The sequence below is a fragment of the Garra rufa genome, chromosome 24 (assembly GCF_049309525.1).
Source record: "Garra rufa chromosome 24, GarRuf1.0, whole genome shotgun sequence".
NCBI lineage: Eukaryota > Metazoa > Chordata > Actinopteri > Cypriniformes > Cyprinidae > Garra > Garra rufa.
Window position 1 is genome coordinate 18,041,711 of NC_133384.1, and position 18,506 is coordinate 18,060,216.

Genomic DNA, 18,506 nt, shown 5'->3' on the forward strand with positions numbered 1-18,506 from the left:
TGGGAATCCCCAAAAGAATTCATTAATCTAAATGAATAATACATCCCTAAATGAAAGAGCGCTCTGCTGTTTGCCTTAGGGTTTAAAAAAATCTTCAAAAACTTCTAAAAGATCAAGTACATCTGTTTGCTTTTCCCACACGGTTGTACTCTTAGTTATGTTTTGACCTTTCACTGTCTGATTCAAAAAGGGTGTGATGTTTCATTCAAAAGAAATATCACAGGCGTGGGTGTCTGGAAAGGTCAGCTGGACTGATGTTACTGTCTCTCATCTCACATTCCTTTTGAAGCAAGCTCTGTTCTCTTCTGGAAAATGCACAGGTGGGCAAAACCTGCATCCCACAAATCTAAAATGCAAAATCTGAATCTGATTCCTCAATAATTTATAAATACTTTTAATACAGTCTTTTATTGTTTAGATGAATACATCTTCTATTTGATCAGGTCTGTATTAGAATATTATCTTTAATACAGTCAAGCCCAAAATTATGCATACCCCTGGCAAATTCTGTTACTTTTATTCAAGCAGCAAGTTTTTTTTTTTGACCGGAAATGACACAGGCTTCTCCCAAAAGATGATAAGACGATGTACAAGAGGCATCATTGTGGAAAAAATATTTCTCATCTTTTATTTACATTTGAACAAAAAGTGGCATGTCCAAAATTATTCATACCCTTTGCAAACTGTCACAGTCTATGGGAAAATCCACAGTTCTATACCATTCCAAATAGTCCAAGCTGTTCTAAAGCATCCTAATTATCCTGATTCATTGGGAACAGCTGTTTTAATCAACTCAACAGGTGAAAAACGGAAGCTCTCTGCTGTTGGTTTGTGGACAGTCATGGCTAAGACAAAGGAGCTCACTGAGGACCTGCGGCTATGCATTGTGGCTGCTCACAACTCAGGAAAGGGCTATAAGACCATATCTAAATGTTTTGAAGTTCCAGTGCCTTCCAGTGCAAAGTATTATTAAAAAATACAAGACGTTCCGCACTGTGACGTGGTCAGAAGCCAAAAGTGACAACTGTGCTGGCCAGGAGGACAGTGAGAGAGGTAAAAAAGAATCCAAGGATCACCACCAAGGCCATCCTGATGAATCTGGGCTCTGCTGGTGGCAACATCTCAAGGCAGACAGTCCAACAGACACTGCTCACTGCTGGGTTGCACGGACGCAGACCAAGAAGGACACCACTTCTCCAGATTTAGCATGCAAAAGCTGGCTTGGCCTTTACAAATGCTCATCTGGACAAAGAAGAAGACCTCTGGTCTTCTGTTTTATGGTCAGATGAAACAAAAATTTATTTGTTTGACCACAGTGATGTAGCCCTCATTTGGCGTTAAAAATGAGAAGCCTTCAACCCTAAGATTTGGTGGTGTTTTTCAGCCGGTGGACCAGGGAACCTAATCACAGTAAATGGCACCATGAAAAAGGAGCAATACATCAAAATTCTCAACAACAACATCAGGCAGTCTGCAGAGAAACTTGGCCTTGGGCACCAGTGGACATTTCAGCACGACAACGACCCAAAACACAGAGCAAAAGTGGTGAAGAAATGGCTAGCAGACAAAAACATTAACGTTTTGCAGTGGCCCAGCCAGAGTCCTGACCTAAATCCAATTGAGAATCTGTGGAGGGAGCTAAAAATCAAGGTGATAGCAAGGAGATCCTCTAACCTGAAAGAATTGGAGCCGATCACTAAAGATGAATGGGCAAAAATACCAGTGGAGACATTCAAAAAGCTGGTTAGAAATTATAGGAAGCGTTTGATTGCTGTAATAGCCAAGGAAAATTCTATTGATTATTGAGAAGGGTATGAATAATTTTGGACCTGCCACTTTTTGTTCAAAAATAAATAAAAGAGTAATAATTATTTTCTACAATGATGCCTCTTGTACATCATCTTATTATCTTCTGAGAGACGTCTGTGTCATTTCTAATCCAAAAAAAAAAAACAAAAAAATCTTGCTGGTTGAATAAAAGTAACTTCAAGTCAGAATTTGCCAGGGGTATGAATAATTTCAGGCTTGACTGTATAAGTTAAAAATTATGTAAACAAAAACATTACATTTAGAACCGCATAGTTACAATAGAACCGCATAATTAACATATTTTAATATAATATTTCATATATTTTTTATTTCAATAAACTAAAATTGCATCTGTTGAGCATCTGCATATGCAGATATATCAGGAGTGGGGTTGCACTTGGATTTTGTTTTGTAATTTGACTAGAATGAATAGCAAACCGTGGAGAAGTGACAGATTAAAATGCGTCATGCTGTAGAGAACACTGCCATGGCTACTTTTCATGACTGATAAAAACCTCAATGACTGATCAGCATAAAGAAATCACAAATTCCAGTGGCAGATCATTATAAAACATGCTAATGAGATTGTCAAATCTTTTACACAGAGATTGGTAGGTCTGTTAGTAAAATCTGCTGATTTTAGGAATCTTTGTTGGATTATGTGCCAATGGTGATCACTCAAAATTAGGGAAAGAGTACTTTTTAATTTTTCTCTCCAAAGTTTGCATGCATGCAATTCCAGAACTATTAAAAGACATCTTAATGCCTTTTTAGATATTGGGTCCTAGCAAACTTTACTTTTTGAATTTTTAAGGCCGTGTATGGTTCCAGTTCCAGATATACTGGAATTTCATTATGGCTCCAGAGGTAAATTGTTAAATTGTACACATATTCAGTGGACAAAAACCAAATGTGGGTCACCATTTTTTCCCCCCTGAAATAAAGTGAAATAAATGACAAATGAGAGTTAAATGAATAAAATCACTAAACTGAACTGCAAAAAAGCCAAATAGTAAATAAAATTGTAAAAGACTAATAAATAATAATAATAATAAATATTTATTTAAAGAAAAAGACGAATAAATGTATAAAATGTACACTTTCCCTTTTATAAATAAATTATAAAAAACGACCATTTCAGTACATTCTTAGCACTCAGACAGGTATGTTCTAAACATATTGTTTTGATAGAGGGAAACAACATACAATTCTAATCTCAACATTATTTATACTTCAGACATAGTTTTTTTTCAATAAAATAAGTATTGACTGTATACAAAGTGACCAACATTTGGTTTTCAGCCACTAAAAATGGGTAACATTCAACAATCTGGACATAGAGCCATATTGAGATCCCCATATCTCTGGGACTGAATAATGTAGGGCCTTGAAAAGTACGATTCCAAAAGAAAGTTTATTAACAACTAGAATCTAAAATCGCAATATCTTTAGTACTTTTTGAGTTATAAACACGCAAACTTTGGAACTTTGGACATACGTTTGCAACAGTATATTGGATCCTTGTTTGCTCTTCAGACATTCATCTTTAAAAGAAAAGTAGTATCACATTTTTGCAAACTGACTCACATTTGGTTTTCTGACCACTGAAAATGTGTACAAATGAATGATTTACTCTCTGGAACTGAACCATAAACGGTCTTAAAAAGTTTGTTAAGACCCAGTATCTAAAAGGGCATTCTTTTATACTTCTGGAGCTATAGGCATGCAAACGTTGGAGAAAAAAATTGAAAAGTGCTGTTTCCCCATTTTTGAATGGTCACCTTTGGCACATAATGCAACAAAGATTGCTAAAGTCAACAGATTTGACTAACAGACCTACCAATCTCTGTGTAAAAATAACATTATGATGCTGCCAGCTTTCTGAAGTCATTTTTACACCTCTGTAATTTGGCTTTAAACCTCAGGTGATAATTGCCATTTTGACACCCCTCTACAAAATAGTGGATTACTCAGTAAATATTCATCCATGACATTTAATATTTTGGCTTTCATCACTATAGATGTACATCTTGTTTCAAGAAAAACCTTTCAAGGGACCTCTGGATGAGTTGATACGGAACGACCCATATATTGAAATCTTACATACTATAAAAAAATCTGATATTGAAAAACGGCTTTGTTATTGTTGTTATTGTCATAAACGCATAGTGGACCAGTGGACGTATTATATTTCATGAAAGTTAATTTTTCAACAAAACTAAAGAACAGATCTGTCATTTTAAAAGAAAAGCTAATTTAACAGACCCTAATGAACCTGTTTGGAAGTTATCAGACTTGGACAAATATACCAGATATCTGTGGGCAACCTGACTTTAATTTACACGTCTACGTGATCAACCTCACTAGCAGGTACTCCGCTTGATTGCCATGCAGTGTGTGTGTGTTTGTGTGCTAAAGAACACTCAACACAGGTATACACACTACAAAATAAAGGAGAGTTACCCTTGTGTCATAAACACACACACACACACACACACACACACACACACACACACACACACACACCTAAAGCCCTCACACACATAGGTCATTGTCTGAAGGATGGCTCTGGGTTTCTATTTGCTGCAGTGTCAGCAGGGTTTCCCATGGGCCATAAAGACAGGGTAAAAGGGCTATGGTTTTCTCTTTGTCTCTCTATATATTTCACCCCATGCCAGATTTCCAGCTCTGGTCTGTAGGATCTCGAGCTTGGCAGAGCTGTGTTGCAAGAAATGAAACAAGGCAGAATTAAAGAGAGCTACAGCCCTTCTTTAAGCCTTATGCCCACAGGCTTATCGGTGCTGTGCCTCATCCGCCCAGACAGCGGGAATTTGATTATTTGATTTAGAAGCCCAAAACATAGCAGGAGCCAAAGACACAGACTGACCAGAAAGAGAAAGAGACAGGGAAAAGCACCAAGACAACAAAGCTCAATTTTGCTGACAAGGTCACAGTATATCTGACTTGATCTTTGCACCTCTGTCATTCAATATTATTCTCTTGGCAGTGATGGTGAGGGGCAATGAGGGGCACATACAGGCCTTTGACATAGTTTTGAAAGCCCCTGACCTTTCTGTAGTTAGTTTTCATCACCTGTCGTCAGATACAACTGATCTGGGGTGGCTGAGCTCATGCTTCCTGTGATCTTGATCATGGCTTTATCGTTTCATGTTGCTGAATGTCCTGCTTATCAACCACACAAGATGCTGCGTGTTCCGCCATTTAGGACATAATAACATCTACAGTTCACCCTGGGTCTCAGTTCAGAGATCAATATGGGCTTTCAATTATCCTGCTTCCATACAGCAGTTGGGCTTGTGAGAGTAATGTAGAGCATCCTGGGTAACAGACACAGCACGCATTTACTCACATACCCACATAATTCACATATGCATTCTGTTCCAGGCAACAATTTTAGGTATCATTAGTCAGTTTTAAAAAATACTTGATTTTGACTGAAACAGTGTTGTTTTTGACAACCATCTTAGATTTAGTCTTAGTCTTAGTCTTTTGGACTAAAATGCTTCTTAGTTTTAGTCAAATTTTAGTCACTTCTATATGTGATAGTTTTAGTCCAATTTTAGTCGACGAAAAGTCAAAAAGGTTTTAGTCTAGTTTTAGTCGACGAAAAGTCAAAAAGGTTTTAGTCTAGTTTTAGTCAAAAAAAGGGGAAAAAAGTAGTCTTTTAACAAATTAATGTAGGTCAGTAAGTATTTTGCTGTTGGGTAGTGTCACTTATAAGTTCTGAAAATAGCAGATCTATAATTCAACACAATGTGAGCTTCCGGATCGACTATTTTCACCAATAATTACAATAATGAAGGAATGTTTTAGAACATAAAAGACAAAAAAGGATGGAATGCTAAAACGGCTTGCCATACTAGTATAGCAAAGAGTATTTAATGCTAAAACGGCTTGCCATAGCGTCAGATACTTTTTAAGTTTTAATTGGCATGCACAATAAGCGGAAATGTCATGCATTTTAAACGTCTGACGGACCACCCACTAACATTTTCGTCTATTCTCGTCTCGTCAACGAAAACTCACACACGTCTCGTCATGTTTTAGTCATCAACGAGCCAGTTTTATCTCGTCATCCTCTGGTTATCGTCATGAAAAAAAGTGGCGTCAACGAAATTATTTCGTCATCGTCATCGTTGACGAAAACAACACTGGACTGAAAATGAAGGCAGCATTACATGTATCCTTTATGGATCAAAATTATTTAAATTTATTTAAATACATTTTATTTTAATGAAATATTGTATTTGTATTTATTGAAATATTGTAGTTCCTACTTCAAAGTGAGCACTTTTACGTAACATATGTATATATCTTTACATATCTTTTTAATTTTATTGCAATTAAAATTATTTTATTATTTTGAATATTTTTATTTGGAAATTTTTCATTGAATATTGTAAATGAATTGTTTTTATTTTATTATAAATAATACAGTTTAATAGATCATACCTTTTTTATTTTATTGTAATAAACATTTTTTTTATTTGGAAATTTTTCACTGAATTTTGTAAATGTGTTGTTTTTATTTTATTACAAATACTTTAATTTAATACGGAAAAGTACCAATAGAATATAGTTGCATAATATAGTTCCTAATTCAGAATGGGCCTTTTTACATACCATATGTATATATCTTTACATATCTTTTTAATTATATTGCAGTGAAAATGATTTTATTATTTGGAATATTTTTTTTTATTTGGATGATTTTTTGAAAATTTCCATTGAATATTGTAAATGAATTGTTTTTATTTTATTATAAATTTAATTTAATAGATCATATTTTTTATTTTATTGTAATGAAAACAATTTTATTATTTTGATTTTTTTTTTAAATTCTGGATTAAAAATATTCCAAAATTTTTAAATAAATATTGTAAATATACTGTATTATTATTTATTATTTTATTATAAATCTAATTAGTTTTAGTACAGAAAAATATTGTAATTAAAATAATTTTATTATCTTAAATTTTATTTATTTGGATTTAAAACAAAAAAGGAAAATTCTAATTAACTATTGTAAATGCATTATTATTTTATTAAATAATTTAATTGAATACAGAAAAGTATCTATAGAATATAGTTGCATAGTATAGTTCCTATTTTAAAATGGGCATTTTTACATAACATATGTATATATATTTACATATCTTTTTCATTTTATTGTAACGAACATCATTTTAATATTTTGAATATTTTATTTTTTTTATTTTTTATTTGGAATTATTTATTTTTTATTTTAATTAAATATTGTAAATATATTTTTATTTTAAAAACAGTCAATAAAATCAATAAAATACTGTTCACGTTTACCTAATATATGTAATAATTAATAATAAAGCATTATTCTTATTATTTTATTTATTTATTATTAGTATTGTTATTAATTTATTTAATTATTTATTATTATTATTATGATTGACACTTTTACCTTATATATGTAATAATTAATAATAACACATTATTATTATTATTATTATTATTATTTTTATTATTATTAATTTATTATTTATTTATTATAAGTATTATAATTGGCACTTTTACCTAAAAAATATTATTATTATTATTTTAATCATTTATTATTAGTATTGTTATTCATGTTAGCATTATTATTAATAATAATAATAATAATAATAATAATAATAAAATCAAAATATAAAATTACATTAAAAGTATCAACAGAATATTTTCCTGTAATATAATTTCTAATTCACAATCAGAACTTTTACCTAATAGCTATATATTGCATTTTTATAAGCTATACATTTGATTAATGATTATTGCAGTACTGTACAATACAGTTTATTTTATTATAAATGATCACATTTTATAATACATGTAATAATATTATAACAAATACAATTTATTACAAACAATTTAATTGAATCAATTCCAAATTGCCACTTTCACTGTGAGATTTAGTAGATATGCATGAAATTCATATTCAAATTTGTGTAGCACAGATACATATTCGCTAACAAAGTAGTTGAGTGTTTCAAATCAGTCCCTTATGAGATTTCATTTCGGGTAAGATGCTGCCTTAGAAGTGAGAACCCTAACTACTATATTTTTGGATGAGTATTACATAAAACATTTGACCAATGATATCAATGTGTAATATTAAAGGGATAGTTCACCCAAAAATGAAAATTTTTTGTTTATCTGCTTACCACCAGGCAAGCCAAGATGTAGGTGACTTTGTTTCTTTAGATGAACACAAACAAGATTTTTTACTCAAACCTTTGCAGTCTGTTAGTCATATAATGGCAGTGAATGGGGACCAAACCTTTGAAAGTAAAAAAACACACAAAAAAAAAAAACACAGACAAATCCAATTTAAACCCTGCGGCTCGCGACAATACATTGATGTTCTAAGACACAAAACGAAACTGAATTTAAATTGAATTTAATTTGGATTTGTCTGTGCATGTTTTTTTTTTTTTTTACTTTCAAAGGTTCGGTGCCCTTTCACAGCTATTATATGACCAACAGACTGCAACGGTTTGAGTGAAAAATCTTTGTGTTCTACTGAAGAAACAAAGTCACCTACATCTTGGATGATCTGGGGGTAAGCAGATGAACATCATTTTTTCATTTCTGGGCGAACTATCCCTTTAAGATTGATCAGTTTCATGTGTTTCCCACCTGGACTTCTATGTCTCTCTCCACCCGTGAGATGTTGACGGTGTGGGGCTGCCCGTTGGCCAAGTTCCTCTGGTCAATATCAATACTGAAGGGTTCTCTAAGACCGCCCAAGTTGTACCGCAGCTGTAGGGTACCTGAGTCAAACAGGGTGAGACAGAAAAAAAATCACATTTATTCAGAACTCATCCACACTGGATACCGAATGCCTGAGTGAATGAGAGTTGTGCATCAGTATCTGCACCCTGACATCCCTCACCTCCACCGCACACTCCTGTGCAACGGCCCCACAGGCTCCAAGGAAGAACATTACCTCATTTGGGTTACAGCTCAGGCCAGCAAGATAAATTTGCTCAGAGACCACAGAGTAAAATTCGATGTGGGTTTAGGCGGCTTAACACAAAGTATAAGTATCACCAGTGTTGTGTGTCCACTTTGGGTTTTATGGAATGGTGTTTAACGAAAAACGCCACTCTACAAATTAAACAACGGTACAACCGAGTCACTGTGTTAATGTGAAATCCTGGCCCTGAAGGGAATAAGGGTCTTTTTCTTTAAACACCAGATGCGTTTTACTTCTAAACTCTAAAAGAATTGAATCGCAGTGTTGTGCTTATGCCAAACAAACAGCGATGTAATTGCCTGCGCTCTGCCATTTGTCATATAATTAGCTTTTACTGTTGCGCTTCCACTTCAAAAAGCAATTCAGCCTGCAGCAATAAATTTTTCTTTATTATTACAGTGCAGTTTCGAAACTGCTGCAGAACAATAATACAGACACACACAGATGTGTGTACTGCATCAGCATCCAGACTTAATGATGAACAAAGACTAACCAGGTGCGACGCAATGGGTTTGCAATTTGTCTGTTCATACTGAAAGCAACAGTGTTGTGCAAGGCGGTACAATAAAAGCTAATGAGAACATATTTGATGTTGAATATACAGTTTGGACAAATGAGTGTAGCTTCATAAGATTACGGTTGAACCACAGATGTCACATGGACTATTTTAACAATGTCTCTACTACCTTTCTGGGCCTTGAATGTGTCAGTTGCATTGCTCTCTTAAAAATAAAGGTTCTTTATTGGCATTGATAGTTCCAAAGAACTTTGAACATCCATGGAACCTTTCAAATGCAGAAAAGGTTCTTTATAGTCAAAAAAGGTTCTTTAGATATTTAAAATGTTCTCTAAAATGGTTCTTTTGAGAACTGTTCACTGTGAGGTTCTTCTATGGTATCACTGCAAAAACACCCTTTTGGAAGCATTATTTTTTAAGAGTGTATGCAGGGTTAGAAAGCTCTCAGATTTTATCGAAAATATCTTAATTTCATCTTAATCTTAAAGATGAACAAAGGTCTTACGGGTTTGGAAAGACATGAGGGTGAGTAATTAATGACAGAATTTTCATTTTTGGCTGAACTATCCTTTTATGAATTGTTTACTGAAAGGTTCTTTAGAGAACCCAAAATGGTGGTTCTAATAGTTGGAGCAATAAGAACCCTCGTTTGGAGGGTGTGAACAATATCTTACCATTGTGACGGAGCACCACAGCCATATAATCCTGGGTTTTCGAGCTGACGTAGACCAGAAGGCTGGGAGAAGTGGAGGTGCTGAAGCTGAAGGTCAGATCTTCACTTGTCAGGTTGGTCTCGACAGGAAGGTTGTGGATTATGCTCTTCTCATCCAGGCTGGAAGCTGCAGCGATTACTTCAGGTACCAGATTATACTTAACCAGTGTTCCCGCCTCAAAGAAACCACCAACATCTGGAAAAAAAATTAGGTGTTTCTTCAAATAATACTGACAATTAGGCAACATTCTTTTTGGTCACAGAACAACAATTTTAACTGTCAGATTTGAGGGTTATGCCAGAGCAACAACAATCATATATTGTACTGATACTTTTACTTAGTACAGTGCTGTTACAACATTTTGGGTGCATTTTTTGATCAGAAATATGTAAAAACAGTAAAAACTACAGAAGCCCGTTTCTGCCACTGAATTTAAAATGTAAAAAAAGGTAACTGCGACATTTTATCTCACAATTCTGACTCAGAATTGCATGATTTAAACTTGCGATTGCAAGTGAAAAAGTCAGAATTGCGAGATAAAAACACAATTCTTTTTATCTCACAAATGTGAGATTATATCTCACAATTTTGACTCAATTTTGACTTTGAATTTTCTCAATTTTAAGATATAAATAAAATATATATATTATATTTAATATATTTATTATATAGTATATTATATATAAATATATAATAATATAATGTTTTATATAAAATAGCGAGTAATAGAGTCAGAACTCACGATTCTGAGAAAAAAGTCACAATTGTGAGATATAAACTTGCGATTCTGAGAAAAAGTCACAATTCTGAGATATAAACACAATTCTGAGAAAAAGTCACAATTACAAGATAAAAACGTACAATTCTGAGAAAAAAGTCACAATTGCAAGATATAAACACAATTCTGAGGAAAGTCACAGCTGTGAGATAAAAACTCACAATTCTGAGAAAAAAGTCACAATTGTGAGATATAAACTCATGACTGTGAGATTTAAACTCAATTATGAGAAAAAAAAAGCCAATTGCGAGATATAAACTCATGGTTCTGAGAAGAAAAAATGGCGAGATATAAACTCACAATTCTGAGAAAAAAGTCAATTGCGAGATATAAACTCATGGTTCTGAGAAGAAAAAATGGCGAGATATAAATTCACAATTCTGAGAAAAAGTCAATTGTGAGATATAAACTCATGGTTCTGAGAAGAAAAAATGGCGAGATATAAACTCACAATTCTGAGAAAAAGTCAATTGTGAGATATAAATTCACAATTCTGAGAAAAAGTCACAATTGCAAGATATAAACAATTCTGAGAAAAGGCACAATTGCGAGATATAAACTCACAATTCTGAGAAAAGGAGGAGGTGACGTGAGGCCAAGTATGGTGACCCATACTAGGAATTTGTGCTCTGCATTTAACCCTTCCAAGTGCACACACACACACACCGTGAACACACACCCGAAGCAGTGGGCAGCCATTGCTGCGACGGCTGGGGAGCAGTTGGGGGATCGGTGCCTTGCTCAAGGGACTCATCTCAGTCGTGGTATTGAGGGTGGAGCGAGTGCTGTACATTCACTCCCCCCACCTACAATCCCTGCCGGACCTGAGACTCGAACCCGCAACCTTTGGGTTACAAGGCCGACTCTCTAACCATTAGGCCAAAACTCACAATTCTGATAAGAAAAAATAGTGAGATATAAACTCACAATTCTGAGAAAAAGTCACAATTGTGAGATATAAACTCACAATTTTGAGAAAAAGTCACAATTGCGAGATAAAAACGTACAATTCTGAGAAAAAGTCACAATTGTGAGATATAAACTCACAATTTTGAGAAAAAGTCACAATTGCGAGATAAAAACGTACAATTCTGAGAAAAAAAGTCACAATTGCAAGATATAAACAATTCTGAGAAAAGTCACAATTGTGAGATATAAACTCACAATTCTGATAAGAAAAAATAGCGAGATATAAACTCACAATTCTGAGAAAAAGTCACAATTGCAAGATATAAACAATTCTGAGAAAAGTCACAATTGTGAGATATAAACTCACAATTCTGATAAGAAAAAATAGCGAGATATAAACTCACAATTCTGAGAAAAAGTCACAATTGCGAGATAAAAATGTACAATTCTGAGAAAAAAGTCACAATTGCAAGATATAAACAATTCTGAGAAAAAAGACACAATTGCGAGATATAAACTCACAATTCTGAGAAAAAAAAGTCAATTGCGAGATATAAACTCACAATTCTGAGAAGAAAAAATGACGAGATATAAATTCACAATTCTGAGAAAAAGTCACAATTGTGAGATTTAAACTCTCAATTCTGAGAAAAAGTCACAATTGTGAGTATAAACTCAATTCTGAGAAAAAGTCACAATTGTGAGATATCAACTCACAATTCTGAGAAAAACTTTTGAATCATAGTTTATGTGTTTAATTAATAAAGAAGGTAATCTAAAACTATGTAAACTCTGAAACCAGTGTTTCTTCACCTGGAAAAAGTAATACAAACTGCACAAAAGATGTATTGTGACATGTATCACAACATGAGGTAGCTGGTGATATCTAGTCCAAGTTAAAACTACCACTCTTTGACAGGAATGCTGTTTGAGGACCAATAAAAGATGTTGAACCCTGATCACATAATACTCCGGGCAAAATCATGGCCACCATTCAATAAATGTGCACTGGGAATGTGTAAGTGATGTCTGACTTGGCCATCTGAGGTAGAAGGGCAAGGAAACTGACATTACCGACATGTTTTGTATTCATGAGGGGCTTCTTCAACAGCTATAAAACCAAGAGGACACTTTCCTATTACCTTTTTACTTGAGGGGGAGAACAAAGGTCCTTACACGGATCGTTTAACCCGACTGCTAGGACGTGTGCAAGTGTGCGTGGATTTGTCTTACGCAGAAGCAGTATAAACAACGCAGGATTTGTTGCATATGGGGTGGAACAGGAAGAACCATGGGAAATCAAGATGGGTAATGAAGTAAATACACACAAGGGTAAAAAGAGAGTGAACGAACATGACAACATGCACCCGCGCCGAATATCTCATGTACGCAGAGGACGAGGCGGGTTTATCTGTTATTCATGGCATTCTCTCATTCAGCCGTTTTACCCCCGGGAACAAAGCGCTAAGTACAAATGAGCTTTGTACAAATGCTGTATCGGGAGCAGGAAGGAAATCAGTGCAGAGACTATAGATTGGTTTAATTATTTGCTGCAAGGCCCTTGAGCAATCTTTACTCTTCTACCAGGCTGAAACACGCGGTTCAGAGGCAACTGAGAAAGAACCACCACTGGGGCAAAAGCCTCGACACAGCGGGAGCGTGAAAGGCAGGGTAAGGATAGTACGGATATAAGGAATTACTGTTCTTGGGTACAAAAATCCCATCTGTGATGTGTTCTGAGGACCAACAACTTTACAGTTTAATTGGATTATTTATCTGCTGTACAACTACTACTTTAAAATCCCAATGAAAGTCCCGTAAAGTCACTTGTTTCAAACCTGTAGTTTCTGGAGTTTCTTTCTTCTGCTGATCACAAAGGAAGATATTTTGAATACTAAGTCAATGGCTACCGTCAACTGGAGAGTAAATGATGACAGGATTTTCATTTTTATGTGAACTGTCCCTTTAAATGTTTAAGTTCAAAAAAATTTTGCATTAAAGGGATAAGTCACCTAAAAATGAAAATGACCTCTTGATTTATTCTCCTTAAAGCCATCCTAGGTGTATATGACTTTCCTCTTTCAGACGAATACAATCTGAGTTATATTAAAAATGTCCTGGCTATTCCAAGCTTTATAATGGCAGTGAATGGGTGTTAAGATTTTGATGTCCAATAAAGTGCATCCATCCTTCATAAAAAGTGCTCACACAGCTCAGTAGGTTTAATAAAGGCCTTCTGAGGCAAACTGATGCATTTGTGTAAAATATGTAAAAATATCCATATTTAAAACTTTATAAGATGTAATCTCTAGCTTTCACTGTCGTATGTGCGTCCACGAGAGTGGCGTTCCAGCAGATTCTGAATCAAATGAATTAAATTGTGATCACGTTAGACCATTTCTGTTGCATTACAAACATTTCATGATGTGACACTCATTATATGGTTCTTGCCTAAAAAAAAACGGGTATATAATGTGCATTGTTAACAGATTTGACTAACAGTTTAGTCAACCTCCACCCTGGGCGTAGCCTAAGCTTCGGTGAGAAGTGATCAACACAGAAAAGCAGAGGAGAGAGCCAAAAAAAATGAAGAAAATGACAAAACGAAGATTTTTAAAGAAAAGAGACTGGTTTTCTATTACTAAATAAAGAAAAATTTGCTTCCTTTGCTCCTGTGAACAAAACAGTCAGCGGGGGCTAAAGTGTTAAATATGGACATTTTTCTTACACAAATGCATCGAAGGCTCACTTCAGAAGGCCTTTATTAACCACTCAGAGCCATGCGGAGCACTTTTTATGCTGGATGGATGCACTTTATTGGACTTCAAAATCTCAACACCCATTCACTGCCATTATAAAGCTTGGAAGAGCCAGGACATTTTTTAACATAACTCCGACTGTATTTGCCTGAAAGAATAAAGTCATATACACCTAGGATGGCTTGAGGGTGAGTAAGGGTGTGTTCACACTTGTCATGTTTGATTCAATTAAAACGAACCCTGGTGCGATTGTCTGTTAGTGCGGTTCATTTGAGTAAGTGTGAACGCTGCCATCAGAAACCTGGTGCGCACCAAGCAAGATGGGTCTCAGTCTGCTTCCAAACGAACTTTGGTGCAGTTCGATTAAAATATGAATGCGACACAGACCAAATACTTTTAAAGGTGCCATAGAATGCATTGAGAGAATATTTTAAATTGTTCTCTGATATTGATCTCTACATAGAAGGTATATGGCATAGGAAAGGGCAAAAAATCTCCAGAAATGGTTTTACAGGTCCATTTACAACCTAGGATTTGCCCCTAGAATGAAATGCTCTGTTATTTGGAAGCTTCATGAATATTAATGAGCTCCGCTCTGATTGGCTGTTTCACAGAGCTCAATAGCTCGCACATGGATAAAAATATATTTTTAATTAGGAGCTCTAGCCGCTTTTAATATGCGGTTTGTTGAATCTGCCGTTTTGAATCGCGGATATTTTAGTGTGATTACTGTGATCGCATGTGCTCTGTGTAAAGTTACAATGCAGAGGGAGTGCTTCCTACCACACAAGTTGAGCTGCTCCTCAGTGATTCTCAAGATCTGTAAATGATTCGCCATCATCAACACAGTTATTTCTCCATCATTCACCATCATCAGCGCAGTCATCTCTCTGTTTATGTGGTAAGTGAAATCCTATGTATTGGAATGTAACAGACTAGCGCTAGCATTAAGCTAACCGTGTCCCTTGAGTGGCTTGCCTTGTTTAACTGATGTGCTGACGTTAGTGATGATTGGGTGATGCGGATGTTGGAGGCGTAACTATTAACGATCTCTGGGATGTTGCATAACAGTCTGTTATGTTGGAATTGACCTATTTTTCAGTGGTTTTTTGCAAATACTAGATTTATATAAGAAGGAGGAAACGATGGTGTTTGAGACTCATGGTATGTCATGTCCATGTACTGAATTGTTATTATTTAACTATGCCAAGGTAAATTCAGTTTTCCATTCTATGGCACCTTTAAACTAACCAAAAACAGGAAGTTATGACAAGATGCAATGCTATGCAACATGATTTCTGGAAGGGAACGTGTTGTATCCAAAACAAAATGAGCAGAGGGCAAACATGGAGCAACAAGCATGTAAAGTGCCTTCTATGAGCTCTTTGTGAGTTTGTAGGTGTCAGGAATATGTCAGTGTTTTGTCCTGTTCTGTTCTGTCTTCCCAGTGTTTTTCCCCCTCTGTTTCTAGTAATAATGGTTTAGTCCTTGTTCTCCCCCTTTTGGTTTAGTCTTAGTTGGTTTAGTCTTGCCCATATTTGTACTTCCCCCTCGTTATCCTGTTATCTCGTTTGTAACCACGCCTTGTTTTCTGTGTATTTAAAGTCTGTGTTTGCACACTCCCTTTGTTCCGTTGATGTTAATGTTACTCCTGTTTGTTTGCTCCATGTTCTTCAGTGTTTTCTTTAATAAACTTTATATTTCATTTACTCCGGTTTCTGCAATCTCCATCTGCGCTCCTCAACTCGCTAAACTGTGACAGTAGGTGAGCGCACTTAGCCCAGCAGACAGCATTAGGTTTAGTCGATTTAAATAATCAGTGAATGGGTACTTTAATGTCATACACAGGCAGCGCCGCTTTTAGTCGAACGCACGTTTTCCTTTTGTTTTGAAGTGTTCGGTGAGTTCCGTCACAAAATATACGTCATTCAACCTGACCATTCGCATCACTATGCCTTTAGGTTCGGTATCTTTAGGTTCGCTGTCAAAAATGCCAGTGTGAACGCTAAGCGGACCAGGACCAGATGTATCATTTTCCTTTTTGGTCCGGACCAATTAAACCAAACACTTAACTACAAGTGTGAACACATTTTAAATCATGGGGTAATTTTCATTTTTTGTGAACTATCCCTTTAAAGCAAGTGATCTTTTTATTGTCAAATCTGTTGTTTTTTGCATTAAGACATTTTAAATGAAAAAATGTCAGTGTGGTCCAAAACTAAACAAAACTTGTATGTTCTGTAAAAGATGCAAAGTCATAGGAAAGGTTTGGAACGACATGAAATGAGTAAATTCTCATTTTTGGGTGAGCTAACTCTTTAAATCTAGAAAAAATAGCTCTAAATAGCATACAGACGTGAGAATCCACATCCACAGCTCCGAATCCAAATGAAAAAGCAAAGAGATTCCTCCTTCTGGAGTGAAGGTGATGTGTAGTATTGAGCCATAGATGTAAGGCAACCTGTGGGAGCAATTGCACTACCCAGAGGCAAAGAAATCTGAGAGAATTCGATATTGACTGCAATACCCTAGATGGCACAAGTAAATATGTGTAAAATGGAAATGTGAGTTAAAACCTTGCAATTACTAGGTTGTTCATGCATATTTCAAGCAGAAGAAGACGTTGAAAGCTGAGGGCAACCATCACCAGCCCTGATTCACAGCAAGTCGCCATCTTTAAGCGGAGAGCAAAAGGTGCCTGATGGAGGTCTGAAGAGGCCTGTTAATGTCAGTGATGCTATTACTATATTCAAATGAGGGGGCGGAGCTTAAATGCAAAGAGTGGCCCTAAGAGATTGACACCAGTTATAAGTTTTATGAATGTTATACCTCTGGTTAAGGTGTATAAACTTCAAAGAAAACGTTTTTCAATGTATTAGTTTCTGTTGCATATGCATACTGACCTTTTGAACAGAAAGGCCCATCATAAGCAGTGGTGGAGCAGTCACAGGAATAGCCGTTGTATTTCTCCACACACTTGCCACCGTTACGGCAATACATCCCAAAACTGGTGCAGTGACCCGAACAGCCAGGTTTTACACCAGGAGTGACTTTCGCCCTCTCTTCTAAGTCAAGAGTCACTCCGTTCATCTTCAGAGAGCGGATGCATCCAAGAAATCCTCTCTGACCTCCTGCTGCACCTAGATGAAAAATGGAGACAGAGGCAAGTCAATATTACACTTGACAGCGGTCTTAATAAAAGCATAAGTGGCACAACAAAATGACTCAATCCTTCATTTTCATTGCAGGCTCAACAACAAGCTTGAAAACAAAAGGTCAAATGAGAAACATTAAGTCTCAGCCAATAGTTGAACCTTCTGGTGGGTTTCATTCATTATGGCATGTACCATTCAATACAATAGACCTTAGAGAAATTAGACACCATTAAAGTTCCACTTCCAGGAGAAAATAAGCATTTGCTAATTGCTCAATGTCCTGTCTGGACATCTTTTCATTATACGAAACTGCCCAGTTAAACAGAAATCGTACAATCATTTGCTAGCCTAATACTAGATTAATAGTAAATGTCCTGGCAGGGTGCATCAATTATTTACTAACGGTAAATAATAAAAACAGACCCAGAAGTACAAACCTATTACAATTTATCAAGCTGCCAAACAAGCAAAGCTTTATACCAAAGAAACTATATGGATTTGGAGTATACAACTGAAGTCAAAAGTTGAATCTGCTAAATGTTAATTATTTTAAAATAATCATACAAAATGCATGTTATTTTTTATTTAGTACTGACTTGAGTAAGATATTTCACATAAAAGACGTTTACATATAGTCCACAAGAGAAAATAATAGTTAAATCTATAAAAATGACCCTGTTCAAAAGTTTCCATACACTTGGTTGTTGTTACTTGAATAATCCACAGCTGTTTTTTTTTTGGCTTAGTGATAGTTGTTCATGAGTCCCTCGTTTGTCCTGAACAGTTAAACTGCCCGCTGTTTTTCAGAAATCCTTCAGGTCCCACAAATTCTTTGGGTTTTTAGCATTTTTGTG

The 18,506-nt window shown here is 35.4% G+C and overlaps 1 protein-coding gene across 1 annotated transcript in view; it reads right to left on the minus strand.

The window, feature by feature from the left end:
- Positions 1-18,506, minus strand: part of cntnap2a (contactin associated protein 2a) — a 598,272-nt gene that overhangs the window by 48,131 nt on the left and 531,635 nt on the right. The window contains exons 18-20 of the mRNA XM_073831069.1: positions 17,401-17,637; positions 10,013-10,246; positions 8,482-8,615 (exon numbers count right to left, since the gene is read on the minus strand). Coding sequence (XP_073687170.1) covers positions 8,482-8,615; positions 10,013-10,246; positions 17,401-17,637 — 605 coding nt within the window. The remainder of the gene's footprint in view (positions 1-8,481; positions 8,616-10,012; positions 10,247-17,400; positions 17,638-18,506) is intronic.